Here is a 19,150-nt window from a genome sequence, read left to right as displayed (position 1 = left end):
GCTTTGGTGGAAGCCAGTATGGATGTTTCTCAAAAAATTAAAAATAGAAATAACATATGATCCGGTAATTTTACTACTGGGTATTTACCCAAAGAAAACAAAACACTAATTTGAAGAGAAAGATGCACCCCTATGTTTAGTGCAGCATTATTCACAATAGACAAGATATGGAAGCAACCCGAGTGTCCATCCATAGACAAATGGATAAAAAAGATGTGAGATATCTATATCTATCTATATCTATATCTATCTATCATCTATCATCTATCTATCTATCTATCTATCTATCATCTATCTATCTATCTATCATCTATCTATCTATCATCTATCTATCCAATGCAGCCATCAAAGGGACGATATCTTGCTATTTGTGACAATATTAATGAATCTAGAGGGTATAGTGTTAAGTGAAATAAGTCAGACTAAGAAAGGCAAATACCGTATAATTTCACTCATATATGGAATCTAAAAAATAAAACAAGTGAGTAAACAAACAAAAAGCAGAATCAGACTTATAAATACAGAGCACAAATTGATGGTTGCCAGAGGGAAGTGGAGTGGGAGCCTGGCTAAAAGAGTGAAGAGAAAGGGGAGGGACAGGCTTGCAGTTTTGGAATGAATAAGTCGCATGAATAAAATGCACAGCATGGGGAACAGAGTCGATGAGACTGTGATAGCATTGAATGGTGACAGACGGTAGCTCCAGCTGGGGTGAGCACAGCACAACATATAGAGAAGTTGAATCACTATATCGTACACCTGAAAATGTAGCATTGTGTGTCAACTATACTCAAATAAAAAATTATTATAAAAATTATTATTCTGAGACTCTTTTATAAATATAGACTTGGATATAACTTTAAACACTTATTATTTATTATGTATTTATTTATATTACTTATTTTGAATTAATGAGCATATATTAATTTTTGCGAGAAATATTGTGCAAGATTCTCACTTATGTAGTGTTTACACAATGCCAAGTACAAGGTTCAAAGGTAACAGTCAACCTCTTTAGATATTCCCAAATATCCAGATGTTTTATATTGTGAGAGAACATATCTAAGGTTATTTATGGGTTTATTTTTAATCTGAAAATTTTGATATTGTTCCTGAGAAAGTATTTGTTAAATAGTGATAGGAAAACTAGTATCTTGCCATGTGTTATCTGAATTGTTATTTCACATGTTAAAGTGCTAGCCCCTAGTACCTCAGAATATAACTGTATTTGGAGACAGGGCTTTAAAAGAAGTGATTAAGTTGAAATAAGACCCATGGTAGGGTCTAATTCAACCTGACTAATGTCATTGTAAGAAGAGGAGATTTGGACCCTGTGGGTGCACAGAGGAAAGACCACGTAAGGACACAGTGAGAAGGTGGCTATCTGCAAGCTAAAGAGAGAGGCCTCAGGGGAAAGAACCCTGCCGACACCTTGATCTTGGGCTTCCAGCCTCCAGAACTGTGAGAAAGTAAATTTTTGTTGTTGAACCCACCCAGTCTGTGGTATTCTGTGGTGAAGGCCCTAGCAAATGAATACACCATGATATGATGAAAAGTGAGTGTGTAGAATGTTCAAGAGTTTATCAATATGCTGGTCAATCTGTTTACTTCCCTGCTAATGTCATCTTTTTCTTTATTTATTCATAAAAGATTTTAATTATTTATTTGAGAGAGCACGTGCAGACAGGAGGAAGGGAGGGGGAGGGGCAGAGGGAGAAGAAGGCTCCCTGCAGAGTCGGCTCAATCCCAGGACCCCGAGATCATGACCCGAGTGGAAGGCAGACACTTAACCCACCAAGCCACCCAGGCTCCCCTCATGTTTCTATTTAGAAACTCATTTCTATGAATGAATGAAAAGAAAATTAACATTGTTTGTATTAAATCATTAACAAGATACAGAACATTTGTGAAAAATAAGTACAATCTACACTCCCAGTAATGAGTTTAAAACACATTTCCAGCAACTTTGTGCACTCCCACTAAATGACATTTTGAGAATAATCTGTGATAATCCTGGAGGAATTATACAAAACTAAGTATTCTTCTGATTTTTAAGACATATTTTGGAAATGTCTAAGAATAGCCATTGTTCGTTACTATAAAAAGTGATGTCAGTCACTGAAAAAAAAAAAAAGTCTCAAAGTGCATTTGGGTAATCCAATCCAGACAAGTACTGAGAGTGGCCTTAGTCATCTCAGAGAATCTTTACTCCCCAAAATAACCAGAAATTAGAAAATGGCAGATGCCTAGTAAATATTAATAACCAAAGCAAGAACTTCTATTTTGCTCTTTGGGGATGCAGTGGTTTTGTTTTCCAAGTTGTCATCTTTGCAGTAGAATACTTATTTTCTGTTACACATCTTAATTTTAATTTGGCTCTTAGGAAAAACTATTATTATTGTAAGAGCTACTGGAAGACAAAAGGCATATTCAACTATTCATATTAAATAATCAAACGACCAAAAAATAACAAGGAAAATACCAAAACAAAGTTGGTATTTTAGAGGTGAATAATAGATGGTTTGCATTTGCAATCGGTAGTGTATATATATATATATAAAATACCACTGTAGGTGAGCTGTAAGAAATGGTATGTTCTGGTCAAAGACATTCCCATCAACTGCTATGCAGCTTACTTATTTCACTGGACTCAAGAAAAGGACACTTTTGCATAAGATTTAGGAATTTACATCAGCAAATTCCTTTTCAGAACTGCCAATTGTACTGGTGGGTCTTTTAATCATGTATTTTTAGAAATTAAGTAGTATCACGAGGCAAAGATTTCCAATGAAGTTATTAACTATTGAGCGTAGCTACTGAGTTTTTAGAGAATCCACAAATTTTAAGGGGAACTCAGAATCAGGATATGGGGAACAAAAACATTCCCCTCAAGTGTCACGAGGAGCCAGCTGAAAGCTTCAGAAAGTCACAAAAAGGAGATACACGTAAATAATAAAGTCCTGTTAAAAATAAGAACCAAGAAAGAATTCTGAAAAGCAAGGGAATTCTGCAAAGGACTTTACAAAAATCAGGCAGGTTTCAAGGGGATGGTATAAAAGTAAATCTTCAGCTGCCGCTAGAGTGCTTAGCTGGCAGAATAAACCTATTTCGTTTTCTTTCTTGTGGCTCACAATTCTTTTTATAGGTTGTGAGGCAAAAGCAGAAAGCTTCAGAGGGTCTTGGGAAATGAACAAATTGGGTTAAGTATGACTTTTAGGAAACCTAATCTGTTCCCATTAGATAAGATTTTACAGTACTTGTTCCAAGTCAGACTAATCTGTGGATGAATTGCCCCACCTTCACTCTAGGGTCTTTGAGGCATATAATGAATGAATGTAAAGAATTTCAAGGTGACTTCTTGACCAGCAATGTCCAATAGAACTTTCCGCAATGATGCAAATGCACTATGTCTTCTGTGCCCAGTCTAGTAGCCGCTTGTGGCTATTGGGCATTTTAAATGTGGGTAGTTTCACTGATGAACTGAATTTTAAGTTAAATTTAATTTAAATTAATTCAAATTTACCTAGCCTCATGTGGCCACCGGTCACCATATTAGACAATGCAGTTCTATATCCTTTCTGTCCCTTTTAACTGAAGGCTTCAGGCATCATTTTACTACATATACTTGGGTTTTCTGGGCTTAAACATTACCTAAGGCTCCCCAGGGGTAGGGTGATCATATAATTGTCCAAACTGGGATACTTTGAGAAAGACAGGGAGTATCGACAATGAACAATTATGATGAGATAAGAGGCATAATCTAGGATGGTCCAGGGCACATAGGAAGGTATGGTCCTCCACCCATAGGGTTTGTTGCTCAAGGGTTCCATTGAGAAGTAACTGGGTTTTACTTCACTTCTTTTTAGGGTGCCGTTACAGACAAGGTTTAAGTATCTTCTTGGGTACACATTTTCATTAACCGTGATTTTCTTTGCCTTAACAAACATTTATCAAAATCTTTATAACTCATTTCTGCTTTCCCAGTGATGCCCAAATATCAAGTAAAGCAATGTCTAATGATACAAAATGACCAACTAAATATAGAAGTAAATATCAGTCATGCTGATCTCTGAAATTAGACTACATATCTGGACAGCTAAGTTGGGTTGGATATTTTAAGTTTTCTTCTGGCTTTTTGGTAAGAGGCACAGAGAGCCAAAAAGATCAGAGGTATTTCTTTGCAACAAAGTCACTCAGGGTTCACGGACAGATTAAAATTCTCCCAAAGAGATTAAACTAGGCAGGCGGGGCTTGCAGCAGTTTATTTAGTCCAGATCCTAAATTTTGGAGGGAGTGGATCCTGGAAACAGAAAGGTAAGTTGCTTTGGGTACTCTTTTAGATTCTGCCATTGGAAGAGGAAGCATATTAACATCAGCTTTTAAATTGAATATCTAAAGAGTATTTAGAGCCCCTAGTCCCTTCCTTGCCTCATCTCATGGATGGCTGCCAACTGTACTCTCACCCCAGCGGAAGTACGGGGCTTTATTGTCTGGAGAGATCTCTGCACTGCAGGATGCTGGGCACATAACCTAACCCTAACCCAAATCTTAACCCTAACCCTAAGCCTACTCCTCAACCCTAACCCCTAATCCCTAACTCTAAACCCTCCGGAGAGGTCTCTGAAATGCAGGATACGAGGCACATACCTTAAGCCTAATCCTAACCCTAACCCAAGATCTGAGAAAAAAATCACGATGTGGTATATATACACAATGGAATATTACTCAGCCATAAAAAAATGAAATCTTGCCATTTTCAACGACGTGGATGGAGCTAGAGAGAATTATGCTAAGCGAAAGGAGTCAGTCAGAGAAAGACAAATACCATATGATTTCATTTATATGTAGAATTTAAGAAACAAAACAATCATAGGGGAAAAAGAGAGAAAGACAAACCAAGAAATAGACTCTCAACTATAGAGAACAAACTGTTGATTACCAGAGGGGAGGTGGGTGCGGGAGATGGGTTAATTAGGTGATGGGATTAAGGAGGGCACTTGTGATGAGCACGGGTGTTGTATGGAAGTTTTGAATCACTATATTGCGCACCTGAAACTAATACAACATTGTATGGTAACTTAACTGGAATTTAAATAAAAACTTAAAAAACAGAAGAGCAGCGTTTAACGTTACATTCAGCCAGAGAGGAGCAAGTCATTGCAGAGGGCTTTAGGCGTCCCCTTTTTAGGATTCAACCTGTTTTGAAATAACTTAGTGGGATTTTTCTTTGATGTAAGATACAGAACATGGATCAGAGCATCAAGTCATAAAAATAATTAAAAAAATCCAATTGTGTCTATACATAAAATGTCCTGAAAGCCCACAAATTCTCATGAGAAGCCAATTCTCACTGAATCTCTCTGGCATGGCCTGGCATTTCGAATCCTGCCTCCTTTTATAACACACTTTGTGCCGCACACAGTAGAGTTTTGTACTAAGAAAATATCTTTCAGCATTTAATAGGCATGTGAGTGAATAGGAGCAGAGAAATGAATTATTTCAGGAGGTTTACCTGCAGGAAAAAGAACTTCGCAATATAAATTCAAATTATCAGAGGTAGGTCTCTGGCTCATTTTGTCAAAGGTTTTCCACCAACCTGATAGCTCGAATGACAGTTTTAAGCGGTGGGGTGAGGTCTTCCACTGATACATCGCACTGGCATCCCTTCTCATCATATACATCATCAGTGCCAAGCGCTGTGTCAGCTGCAAGAAAAAATTGTCAGTTATAGAACACCACCACCATCAACTGAGTTCATGTTTGCCGAATTAGACTCACATAGGAACGGGGGGACTCAGAGACGAAGCTTGTAAGTCAAGAGATGTAAGGGCAGCCAATTGTTTTCCCCAATAGGATTCCTTCTTTTTTTTTTTTTTTCTACAACCTTATTAATTTTATGTGATTCGACACGAATACCTTTCTGAGCTGTTTTCCAGTGTTGACACACTGTCTTTCCAGTCGTGGTGATGGATTTGTGTTGATCTACCCATGCTCTCTTGCCCAGTTCTTTTGAAACTAACTGCCAGCATTTAAATAACAGCTGTTTCGAGTTAGGCAAACAGACTTTGGATACTTAACTGGCCTGTAAACTTAGAGCTTGAAGCCCATGACATTGGCCCCATTAGCCCCATGCCCCAAACAAGTGTGGAAGCAGCCATGTCCAAGAACATTGACTACTTATTAGTTACTGGACATAGGCAGCTCAGAAGAGAGCTTGCTTAAGATAGTATAGCCAAAACTGAGAAGATTTTCAGATTGGACAATAAAATCGGTTCCTAATAAACCAAGCAAATTAATTTTTGGGTTAATTGCAAAGCTTGGAAAAGGAGAAGGGTGATAATAAATAAGAAATTAATAAAGATTTATAAAATTAGTAAGAAATCAACTCATATCATTGCAGCTTTGTTTTCGGCAACAAGATATTGAAAACAAGTTAAAATTTCTGGAACGGGGGATGGGTTAAATAAATATTGGTATGTTTATATAATGGAATATTATGAAGCTGTTAAAATGATGTTGAAGGCCAATGACTGAGAAACATCACAATTTATTGTTTTTTAAAAATCTATCTATCTGGGATTAACAATGATTTTATTCTTTTTGCTTGGCTGTATTTTCTAAAATTCCTATAACTGGTATATATTACCCTGGTAGTAAGTAAATAAAGTAATGAAAGCACACTCCTGAGAGATGAGTTACATAGCCTCCAAATACTATTTAAGCCTCTTTAAATGTTGAGATACACTAAAGCATTAACACTGCTTTCGGTTGCCTTTGCTCGGCCCAGTGTTCATTTGCTAAGTCACGAAAAGAAGAGAATTTGCCATGAGTTGTCTTGGTTGGGTTCAAAATCCTGAAAGGCTATTAGAAGTCCATTCACTGAAGCAGTGCTTATATTTGGCTGCAGCTGGCGCGTCATTTAGTGAAGCTATTTGCTGTGTGGCTGCTCAGTCTCCTGTGTGCCAAGAGCAGGAGGAGTGGGATGGGGAGAGATGTAGATGGGTCTTCACAGCTCTGCTTCGTGGTCCTTTTGGCCTTCTTACCCTCAAGCCTAGTAGGGAGAGACAGAGCTGCCACCTCATAATAATGAAAGGAACAGCAACCACTCATTGAAATTTATGCCAGGCATTTAAGGGAAGCTTCTGCCAATGTTAGTTTTCTTACTTATAGCCACTCTACAAGTTAGTGGTGATATCAAGCCTGGTTTTTAGAAGCCCAGACTGAGACTCAGAGAAGGGAAGTATCTTACCTGAGGCCATGCAGGTGGTCAGGGGAGCGAGTGAGTTGCAGAGCATGTTACTAAAACCCAGCTCCCCGAGGCTCTTACATTGCATCACCCACTGTCAGAATGCATTCGGGGTTCCACAGTGGGTTCGGCAGCGGCATGCAACGTGTCAGGAGAGAGCAGGGGAAAGAGCTGGCCGTGCATGCTGCCTCGTTGGGGCAGCCTATCCCTGCTGGGTATGTTCAACTTCTCTCCAGAGAATTCTGCCACCATTTAAATGAGAGTACACATGTTGACTCTGTCTGACACTTGGTTCTGACTCAGTGATGCGCTTGAGGGGAGCTGGCCCATTTCGTTGGATTGACCACCTACGCAGCACAGCCCTTCTGGTGCACAACATGCCCAAGTTTGGATGACACTCTTCCATGAGATGTTGGCAATTTCTTCCCCTGATTTTATCCTAACCTGCTTTCAGTAGGTATAGTAGGCTGAATCGTATTACCCTCAAATTCATGTCCACTTGGAACATCAGGATATGACCTTATTTGGAATAAGGGTCTTTGCAGATGTAATTAAGGTAAGGTTCAAGATGAGACCATACTGGATTAGGGTGGGGTCTCAATCCAATGGAAGTTTCCTTACAAGACAGAAAAGGAGAAAGTACAGGAAGAAAGTGAAGATGGAAGCAGAGACTGGACTGATGGATCTACAAGGCAAGAACACCAAGAATTTTGGGCAACCACTGGAAGCTGAGAGAGGTGTGGGATGCTTTCTCCCTTGGAGACTCCGGAGGGAACCAACCCTGGTGATGCTCTCATTTCAGACACCCTGCTTTCTCGAACTGTGAGAGAATAAACTTCTGTTGTTTCAAGCCACCCCGTGTGTGGTCATTTGTTACGGCACCCCTAGAGAACGAACACAATTGAGAAAACTTTTCTTCATCGTTTCCAAATCTTCACTCAAGGGTAATAATGACGGCGATAATAATAATTAAGTGCTTTTTAGGGAAATCTAATGACATGCCAAGAACTTTAATTGCTTCAAGCCCCACAAGAGGTTATGTATTATTATCCCCTATTTTACAGATTATGAAAGTGAGGCACAGAAAGCTAAGAAACTTGCTCAAGGACAAATGAAGGGTAAGTGACAGAACCAGAATTTAAATCTAGGCTGTTGGGCTTTGGAGCTGCCCTATTAAATACTGCCTGACTCTGAGCCTCCCTTCTGCCTCCTTCCAGACTTTTCTGTCTTCTCTCTTGTTGCCATTTGGATTCCCTTCTCTTGCATTACATTTGCATCCATGTGGCTGTGTGCACCCGGCTCTTATGGTCTCAGGTGAAGTGACCCCAAACACTGAGAATTGTATTCGGAGGAGTGTGGTTACCATAGCCATGTGCTAAGCCAGTGCGTACCCTAAAGGAGACCTGGATATACACATACCCTGGAGTTGTGAGGAGGGTATGTGTGGGATGAGAGATGCAGGGGGCTCACATATAGGCTGGATGATCACTGGGTGCCATTATGGAACCCTCTGAGATACCCAGATGCTAGCTCCTTAAAGGAAGTAACAACACACTTACCAGGATTCCTGGTACAGAATTCACAAAAGTACTTTTTAAAAAGATTTATTTGTTTATTTTAGGGAGAGAGAGAGCACAAAGGGGAAGAAAGGCAGAGGGAGAGAGAATCTGAAGCAGACTCCACACTGAGCGCATGCCCAACATGGGGCTCGATCTCAAGACCCTGAGATCATGACCTGAGCCAAAGTCAAGAGTCAGATGCTTAACTGACTATGCCACCCGGGTGCCCCATTCGCAAAAGTATTCTATGCTGCCCTTCAGAAAAGAGGCTAGTGACTGCTTTCCCTCATCTGAACTCTAGTGAGAGGCATTTCTAATATGGTCCCATTTTTTTTTTTTTATCTCAGGAAACTGGGGAACACTGGAGACGCTACAGGGAAGGCAGATCCTGCAATGCTTGTACCAATGACTTATCTACTTGAAAATACCATATAATCGACCATAACACAATGATGTGTGTCCAAAACAACTAAATAGCATAAAATACAGGGTCCTTTAATTATGAAGTTAATGGAAAACTTTATCAGCAGGTGTGTACTGTCACAATAAGCACAAACGTAAAGACAGTGGAACCATAAAGTTCACACGGTCTGTCAATGAAACTGGGAACATTCCAAATGATTACGAGACAGTTTCCTTCCAGCCTCCCGCAGCTCCGCCTCGCCCCTGTCCTATACCCCAATAAGAGCGTCAGCCTAGCCGTTCTGTTTAGGAAGAGGTTGGACAGAAGACGGCAGTCAGTCACCAACTGCATTATATTCCAAATGCACCTTATTGTGGAAAATTATTATACATTAATGACTTGATTGTTCAAGGCATAAATTCTCAGTCCTTAAAAATATTTTTTGTAGGTTTGGTCAGAACAAATGAATAGGAAATATATTTTTGCTGGCATATATTGAAGCAAGGGCTGATTTAGGAAATTTTTTTCCTTATTTCAAAGCCACAAAAAATGGGGGAAAATGCTGTCTTTCTCCTTCATAACTATCTTAGGATGTCCATTTTCTTTCCAGTGAGGTAAATAACACGTTAAATGTCTTTCACATGATTCCTAGAGGCTTTAAACCCTTAGTGAATTTTAAGACACTTGGGTGGGGCTACATTTTCAGCCAAGGGTGGCTCTCCGCTCTCCAACCACACACCTGGCTCTTTGCCCTGGAATTTTGGGAGGTGTGGGTTATGGGTATATAAGCTCATGGGAGCATCGTTCTGCACAAAAGATAATCATGAAAAGCAAGATGCCATAGAGTGAGATGCTCCCCCAAGTCCTGCTCCCTGTGGACAATCCTGCCAGGTGTGGTGAGCTTTCTCCAGTGTGAGATCTGTGCCTGGAGAAAAAAGAAGTTTAAAATACAACCCTTTATCTCTCCTAACCCTCTCTAGTTTCCTACTAATTAGCAGGATTCAAAATTTGCTTTCAAATACTTCATTCTCCTTGGAAAACCTATTTCAGTGTTTGGAAAAGACCATGTGAACCTCAGAGGATGAAGAGAGAGGAAGTAAAGAACATTCTGGAAACTTCTGCTATGTCCAAAGAATGTTTTTCTGTTCCCACTAGGAAATTCTGCCATCAAGATGCAGGTAGTTATGAAAAAAGAAGTGGTTTCTAGTTTTTTCTCTTGATCATCTTCTCTTATGGATCAGATTTCTTTTTACATTTTTTGATGAAATGATTACAATGCTTTTCTGCCTTGCCTGCATGTTAGAATCAGTTGGGGAGTGTGAAAAAAAAAAAAAACCCAAAACAGCTCAATACAAAGAACCCCTTCAGGACCAGTAACATGAGGAAACTGAGGGATGAGACCCAGGCCAAAAAATGGTATTCCATGGTTTCTCTCAGCCAGAGCTGAAGAGTGTGTTTGACTAATCTGCCATTGGATTTGGACTAATTCTCCATGTTTCCCCCAACAGCACCAGTGCACTGGAACAATTTGAGACAATGCAGGTGCTTCACAAGACAAGAGGAAATGATTGCATCATAAAAAAAAAAAAAAAGAAAGAAAGAAAACAGAAAAAGAATTTAAAAATACCCCTTGACAAATTGGTGATATGGAAGCAAGATTTCATCTTTTTACTCAGCTTTCAGAATCCAAGTTCTTGCTTCTATTCCTCAGCCATCTGAAGTCCCCCCCCCCTTTTTAAAGAGTTTGTTTGAGAGAGAGAAAGAGCGAGCATGCAAGGGGGAGGGGTAGAGGGAGAGGCAGAGAATCTCAAGCAGACTCCCTGCTGAACATCAAGCCCCAAGCGGGGCTCCGTCTCACGACCCTGAGACCATGACTGGGGCCAAATCCAAGAGCTGGTCGCTTAACTGACTGAGCCACCCAGGCGTCCCTGAAAGCCCACTCTTTACAGGCCTTGGCACTGTTCTCTTTGAAAGGAGTCACTACTGTTTTAACGCACAAGGAGCTTAGATGTTCAAAGATCAAAATAAAGTCAAATTGTCAAAACGTAGCAGAAAACATTTGTTCTGTCTGTAGAGGAAGGATAATGTCCTGATGTTTGGGTCAAAGAAGAAATTATAGAGGAGACAGCTGACAGTTTGATCATGAATACAGAGACTGTTAGTACCTAAAATAACAAAATCACAATGTAAAGAAAAATGCTTGATTGGGAAGAAAGTGTAAAGATATAAAAAGGCTTAATACTTAGAATGAGTAAGGAGCTTATTTGAATGGATCACAATCCAAAATATAAATGTATAAATAAGTCTATCAGAAGAGACCATTAGTATAAAAAAATGGCAGGATGGGGCGCCTGGGTGGCTCAGTCCTTAAGCATCTGCCTTCGGCTCAGGGCGTGATCCCAGAGTCCTAGCATCAAGCCCCACATCAGGCTTGTCCACTGGGAGCCTGCTTCTTCCTCTCCCACTCCCCTGCTTGTGTTTCCTCTCTCATTGGCTGTCTCTCTCTCTCTGTCAAGTAAATAAATAAAATCTTTAAAAAAAAAACAGCAGGAAACTATTCAACCTAACTAGAAATAAAAAATATATAAATTAAAGTTATGTGAAAGTATGGACTTATACCAATTTAATTAGCAAAAGAATGATAGCTAATACTAACAAAATTGAGGTGAATCTGGTATACTCCGACATTGCTAGGGACGATATAAATTGGACAAAATTTTATAATCAGCGATCCTATAATTTTACATCAGAGAAATTTTCTTTGGAAACTAATTTCAAAATGGAAATAAAGGTAGCTTAATGCAATAATATGAACTGCATTATTGCCCATTATAGAGAAATATTTGTAGAAATTTCAATGTCCCAAAGGAGGAAACTAAATTATAGTAAATTACAGTATTTGACCATGATGGTATACTACACAGCTACAAAAAAGATAATTATGAGTAGCATATAATAATATGAAAGTATGTGTTTTTAAATGTTCAGTAAAATTAAAATATGAAATGAAATATTCATGTTGATTATAACCATGTACAATGATATACAAAAAGAAAACCAGCTAGAACAGGATATATAAAAATAAAAAATAGCTGTATTGGGTATGAAATTATAAATGATTTGTATTACTTTTAAAATTCCATAAGGCATTTACAGATGTTTTTCTATGACAAAAATATTAATATGCTTTTTGAAATAGAGTATTTGAAAAATAGAAAAACAATGAGAGTGAAGGAAAAAAAATCTTCCCAAGTTCCAGAACTTAAAGGAAACCATTATTATAATGTAATTCTTACAGTGAAAGTGTGAGGGCTAGAAGTTCACAATCCATTTTTATTTTGGGAATTTAAACAAAGCATATTATGATTCTATTCTATTATGCTATGGGGAGCGCACATTAAAATGGCCACTATTAATGGTGATGATAACTAATTTATTACATTCTGTTGTGAATTAGAATTTGTTTTCCAAGGGTTCCTTCCTTCTGTGGCTGGTTGTATTTCAATTACCTTTCCCCATGATCATTTCCCAACACCTTAAATATCATCCTAAAATTAGAGATTCCATTTTAGCCATGTGCTAGTCCAAAGGCAATTCCTTTAATCCAACTAGAGTTTAGAATAACTGCTTGGGCCCTGCTGGAGTAGCGTGACTTCATTTCGCTATGTCCTTGCCTAGAGCCTTTTTTTCTGTTCTGTGTTAGATGCTGCTAAGTCATCAACGAGATGTACTGGGTTCTCAAGGTGCTCTTAAGGAACCCAGAAAAACACTCCAGATAATATGTTTTGTTCTAGATGTTTTTCTTTCCGAGTGCTTTTTTAAACTTTGTTTTCCTCTTATTATAATAGTAATACATACTATAGAAACTTCAAATTTTAAATTAAATCATAAAGAATGAGAATAATTTGTTTATAGTTTTAACACTGAGGGAACTCCTATTAAATGTTGGCCCATTCCCTTCCATGCTCTTCCTCTGCATTATCTGAATTTTAAGGTCAAAGTCGATATCTCAACCCAGATGGCAAGTAGGACATCTCTGGTTGCCCTGTGAGGGCACTTTATTCAGATAGCTCAGGGGTCCTCGTTCAACCTCACCTCATGACAGCCTTTCCATCCCAGACTCCAGCTGCATCAGACTACCAACAGTTTCTCGAGGTACTATACACCCCCATCCACTCTCCTCTCTCTCTCTTTTTTTGGAAATCTCTGGGTGTTGAATTTGCAGTTGATAGATTATATTATGTGTAGGGCACCACAAAAGCAAGGTGCCCTCTTCCCTATGGGGAGAACATCAGAATATTCAGAACAAACCATTTACATTTCAGCACGCATATAAAGTTTGTGCCATTTTGAAAACTTGAATTTTATTTTGAAGTTTAGCAATTACTGTTATTTTGAGTTACCCAAAGCAAAGAGGATGAGCTATAGAGGGAAGCACGACAAAGCTTAGAGTCTCAGATCCAGCTTTGCAATTACAAGCCCTTCAGGAGTTTACCACCTCCATGAAATGCAGACTGATCCCAGACACTGACTCGGCCCTGTCTTCCTCTATTGTGAACATGTATCCCTATGACTGTTATTTTTTTTTTAAGATTTTATTTTTATTTATTTGAGAGACAGAGAGAGAGAGAGAGAGAGAGCACGAGCAGGGTTGGGGGAGAGGCAGAGAGAGGGAGAGAAACGGACTCCTCACTGAGCAGAAAGCCGCTGCAGGGCTCCATCCCAGGACCCTGGGATCATGACCTGAGCTGAAGGCAGACGCTTAACCCGCTGAGCCACCCAGGCGCCCCTCTGTGACTGTTATTAAATAGTATTATACTTGGTTGTCTACAAGCTAGACAGTAAGCTCTGTGAGGGCAGGGACCATGTCTTTTCATTTATGTATCTGTCTCTCATGTATCTTCTCATCCATGAGCCTCCTGCCCCCAAAACACTCCATGGTGCAGAGAAGACACTCAATGAATGTTTGCTTCAGGAAGCATCTCCCTCAGGCCCCAGGACAGTAGTCTCTGTCCAATAATGCCTGCATTTAGGATTTTCAAACTTTGTGGTTGGGTAAACGGCTCTTCACTGTGTTCTTGTTTACTGGGTGAATCATCTCCCTAAGTTGAGAGACAAGTGTCTTCATTGAAGAAGTTGTCAGCTGAGAGGTCATGATGGCCCTAGTCGCTCAACTTTGTGTTTTGAGAGAGATGAATTCAGGGCTTTTGCCTTGAGCACTTTGTGGCCTGGAGGCATGGGCCCTTTATCTTATTAATGATAGCTATAATTCATTCAGTCCTTGGGTGTGAGGTGGTTTACAAATACAAACTGGAACTTAAAATAGAATACTGCCAGTTTGGAAATGTGATGCTCATTTTACAGATGGAGAAACTGTAGCTCAGCAAGGTTAAATCACCTGCCTAAGATACAGGATTATTTAGGGCAGAGCGAGCCTTTGAAAATTGAGAACATGTCTCTCTGTGTGCAAGTCTCCAATGGCTCCCCATTTTTTTCCAGAGTAAAAACCCACGTCTTTACTAGGACTAGAAGGCCTGGTATGTCTGTCCCTCCCCCACTTCCTGTCTGTCCTTATTTCCCATCATTTTTCCCTTGGCTATTTTCCCTCCAGGCTTCCCTTCTCTGTCCCAGCCCTCCTAGTTGCTCCTTAAGGAAGCCAAGCACCTCTCCTTAGGGCTATCTTTGAGGAATCCTCTCTGGAAAGCCTGGAGGCTCGTCAGCTGCTATGGTCTCTGGTCAGTTTCAGTTCTTTAGAACTAGCTGGACCCCCCTATGTACGGTTACTTACCTCCCTACTCCACCAATCTGTGTCTCCTTACCCTTCTCTCCCTTTTCCACAGCACTCACACTCTAATATACAATTTACTTGTTGGTGTTTATTATTTCCCTACTAGAATGTAAAATCTACAAAGACCAGGATCTTGTTCTCTGATGTATCTCAAATACCTAGAGGAGCGATGTACTAATATGTAATAAGAGAACCATCAGGGTGAGAGAGGTCCCTCTTCTACTCTAGCTATTGATCTAACTGATTACAAAGTGTAACTTACTGTAAAAAAAAATCCACTATTTCCTCATAATGTTTAATTTTTACAGGATTTTAAAATAGAGTTTTTTTAGGCATGAAAAACTCACAGCTAACATCATACTTGATGGTGAAAAGCTGAGATTCTTTTTTTTTTTTTTTTTTAAGATCAGGAACAAGATGAGGGTATCCACTCTTACCACTTTTATTCAACATAGTACTGGAAGTCCTAGGCATGGCATTCAGACAAAAAAAAAAAAAGGCACACCAAACATAATAAAATAGTTAGGAATCAACTTAACCAAGGAGGTGAAAGATCTCTACTCTGAAGACCATAAAATTGATAAAGAAACTGAAGATGACACAAACAAATGGAAAGACACTGGATGCTCATGGATTGGAAGAACAAATATTGCTAAAATGACCATACTACCCAAAGCGATGCACAGATTTAACGCAATCCCTATCAAAATACCAACAGGAATCGCTATGTTGTACACCTGAAACTAGTGTAACATTGCATGTTTCTATACTATACGTTCTCTTTTTTTAAAGATTGATTTATTTATTTGAGAGAAAGCACGAGCAGGGAGGGACAGAAGGAGAGGAGACAGACAGTCTGAAGCCGACTCCATGCTGAGCAGAGCCCGATGCGGGGCTCGATCTCAGGACCCCGAGATCATGACCTGAGCCGACACTGAGTGGGACGCTGAACCAGCTGTGCCACCCAGACACCCCAACTATACTTTAATTTAAAAAAACAAAATAAAATAGGATTTTCTCCCAGGGGTCCATGAAAATATTTAAGAGGCAAAATAAGTTTCAAGTAAGAGGAAGAATAACTTCTATAGCAGAACTCAGGGAATATTTGTTGAGTGAGTATCACATGCTGCACTTTTATTTTTAGGTGCGATGCAACCTGTAGGTCCGCTTTAAATTCTTGGTTCTATAAGTTTATAATTAGTAAATAATAGAAAAACAATTAACATCAGTACAATAAGCAAGAGGGATCTCTGTCTAGCTATCTAAATCATCCACACTAATATAATAAAGAAGGCAATCCGGACTTATTTTTCTCTTCAGGAACAATGTAACATTAGCGGAAATGTAATTATATTACAGTGAGACATAGTGTACCGTCATATGTCACATTTGGGTATTCACTCCTTTGTGCTTCTCCAAATATGGCCTTTATCCTAGTATCTTATATTGCTAATATTGTAGGGACAAATTATGAAATTTCAGTCATGTGACCAGTGTTTACTCAATTCTGATTTTTAGGAGATTTGGAGTAAATAACTTAAAAATGAGTTTTTATTAAGGATTCAGAAACCATCTCACTGAATTCCCACAGAAATAAAAAATAATGTCACAAGAAAATTTTTCATGCATCTGTGAATATACTCCCATTATTTTTTTCTAGGCTGTTGAATTAAAATGCTACAGTATTTGAAAAAAATTCTGAAAACCCCAAAATTTCTTTTTATTGGAAAAAAAGCCCAAGTATACACATCTGCAGCATACATTGATTTTAAAATAAAATATCCTCTTCAATTTTTAAGGCAATGTTCTAGTTAAAGATATAACTTTAATACTTTGAACAAGCAATTGCATTTTCCTGTGTATTTTTTTTTTTTACCAGAGTAGATGTAATTTATATAGCAAATCTTGCTAGCACAGTTGAAGATTACATAATTTAGCTGCGCTTTCTGTGTAGTTTATTTTATTTTGGTGTTATAGCATTCTTGACATGAAACAGAAAATTTGGGCCCCAGAATAGTTCCAGTACCCGTAACAGAAATGAAGAGGTACATTCAAATACACTACCAGGGAAAGCGCAGCTTACCTCCCCTCTCTCCCAAAGAGGGTTATATCTAGAGTATCTTGTGAATATCGCATTCTGAAAACATGGCCCCACATGCCTTTAAAACTCCCTTAGCTCCGTGGAAGATTTTCATAATAAAGAGAAAATACAGTTAACCTTTGACTGGACTTGACCACTTTGTTGTTGGCATTGCCTAGCAGTGGTTTCCAAATTTTTTTGATTTCTACCCACAGTAAGCAATACACCTGGGTGGCTCAGAGACGCCTGGGTGGCTCAGTCGGTTGAGCATCTGCCTTCCACTCAGGTCATAATCCCAGAGTCCTGGCATCAAGTCCTGCATTAAGCTCCTTGCTCGGTGGGGACCCTGCTTCTCCCTCTGCCTGCTGCTCTCCCTGCTTGTGCTTTCTCTCTCTCTGACAAATAAATAAGTTAAATCTTAAAAAAAAAAAAAAAGAAATACACTTAATGCTGTGATCGAGCACATGCATGTACACGCATACATACACACATGCACACACACACACAATTAAGACAGAAATTCCCTTCAAGGTTAAGATGGTAGATTGAACATACAAGTTTAATCTTGATCCCTCAAAAACCCACTAAAGCTATAGTGATGAGATTATTTTTAAAAAGACATAAGCCCATAAAAGGAACAGAAGAGGAGGCAGCAACAACATAATTTTGGAAGTGGGAAAGCAGATGGACAAGTTAGGTAACTGACTAGCTGATACCAGAGAGAACACCCTATGCCAACACTGGGAAAAGCTGAGAAATAACAAAATTTACACTTCAGAAAACTCAAAAGGCTCAGGAATTGGCAGCACTAGGCATCTCTGGGAATAACTAAGATAAGGAAGGTTGTGTGCAATCTGCCCCATACCCTCAGGCATATATGCTCGTCTCCTTTCCCAGCAGGAGACTGACTGGAAGCCTTTGGACAAAGGGTCATCAGGCATGGTTGAAGAAGGGGTACTATACCCCAAACCCAGCTATCAAGTGACCATATACAGCCTCAAGTTTGAAAACCAACTGGCATCCTGTCACCATCATAACAATGGCAGCAGGACCTTTATCCTCCGGATGGCAGTTTGGATAGGTATTCTCTGCAGAATGTGATCAGCCCGAGAAAAGCTAAAGGTACTGACAACTAGACATTTCCCAAGAAATGGCAAACCCAGGTCAACCCATGCTGAAGATCAAAGGTGATCAGCCCCAACCATATGTTTAGAAATTCCAGTCACGGGGAGCCTGGGTGGCACAGCGGTTAAGCGTCTGCCTTCGGCTCAGGGCGTGATCCTGGCGTTATGGGATCGAGCCCCACATCAGGCTCCTTGCTGGGAGCCTGCTTCTTCCTCTCCCACTCCCCCTGCTTGTGTTCCCTCTCTTGCTGGCTGTCACTCTGTTGAATAAATAAATAAAATCTTAAAAAAAAAATTCCAGTCACCTTCGTCATCTTCCACACTTCGTTATGAAAAGACATGCACGAAATGCATGAATATCCCTGAAGAAAATCTCCCAAAGACGAAGACAAAAACCAACTAGAAGGAAACAAACTAAGAAAAAAAAATTTCAAAACATGGTCATTAGTATCTTTACAGACATAAGGTAAGAGACTATCTATGAAACAAAAGTAGGAAGCTAGAATAAAGGGACACAGTAAACACCAAAGCAACAAAGAACCCTAGCAGTGACAGCAGAAATAAACATCTCAGTAAGAGGCTGGACCATGAACTCCCAGAGTTGCCCCAAACTCCTAGAAAGTAGAGCAAAAAGGTAAAGAGGTGGAAAATGAGAGAGGAAAGAAGAAAATCAGAAGGCCAGTCCACAGCTTATGGATTTCCATAAGAGATACAGAGAAAATGAAGGAAGAGGATAATTAAAAACGAACAAACAATAGAATATTCTAGAACAGAAGATCATGAATCATCAGTTTGAAATGACCCCTTGAGAATCTACTATAGTGGCTAAAAATATATCCATACCAAAAAAATATCGTTATGAAAATTCAGAACATTGGGGACAAAAAATGGATTCTACATAGTGAAGATAAAAAACAATACACCATTGGTCACATACAAAAATCAGAATG

At 39.3% G+C, this 19,150-nt stretch overlaps 1 protein-coding gene across 1 annotated transcript in view; it reads right to left on the bottom strand.

The window, feature by feature from the left end:
• KCNQ5 (potassium voltage-gated channel subfamily Q member 5) overlaps positions 1–19,150 on the bottom strand; it is a 502,936-nt gene that overhangs the window by 20,089 nt on the left and 463,697 nt on the right. The window contains 1 exon segment of the mRNA XM_019796792.2: positions 5,597–5,705. Coding sequence (XP_019652351.2) covers positions 5,597–5,705 — 109 coding nt within the window.

This window comes from Ailuropoda melanoleuca, chromosome 19 (assembly GCF_002007445.2).
Source record: "Ailuropoda melanoleuca isolate Jingjing chromosome 19, ASM200744v2, whole genome shotgun sequence".
Classification (NCBI taxonomy): Eukaryota; Metazoa; Chordata; class Mammalia; order Carnivora; family Ursidae; genus Ailuropoda; species Ailuropoda melanoleuca.
Note: the sequence above shows the minus strand (reverse complement) of the source record. Positions and strands in the feature narration are given on the sequence as shown.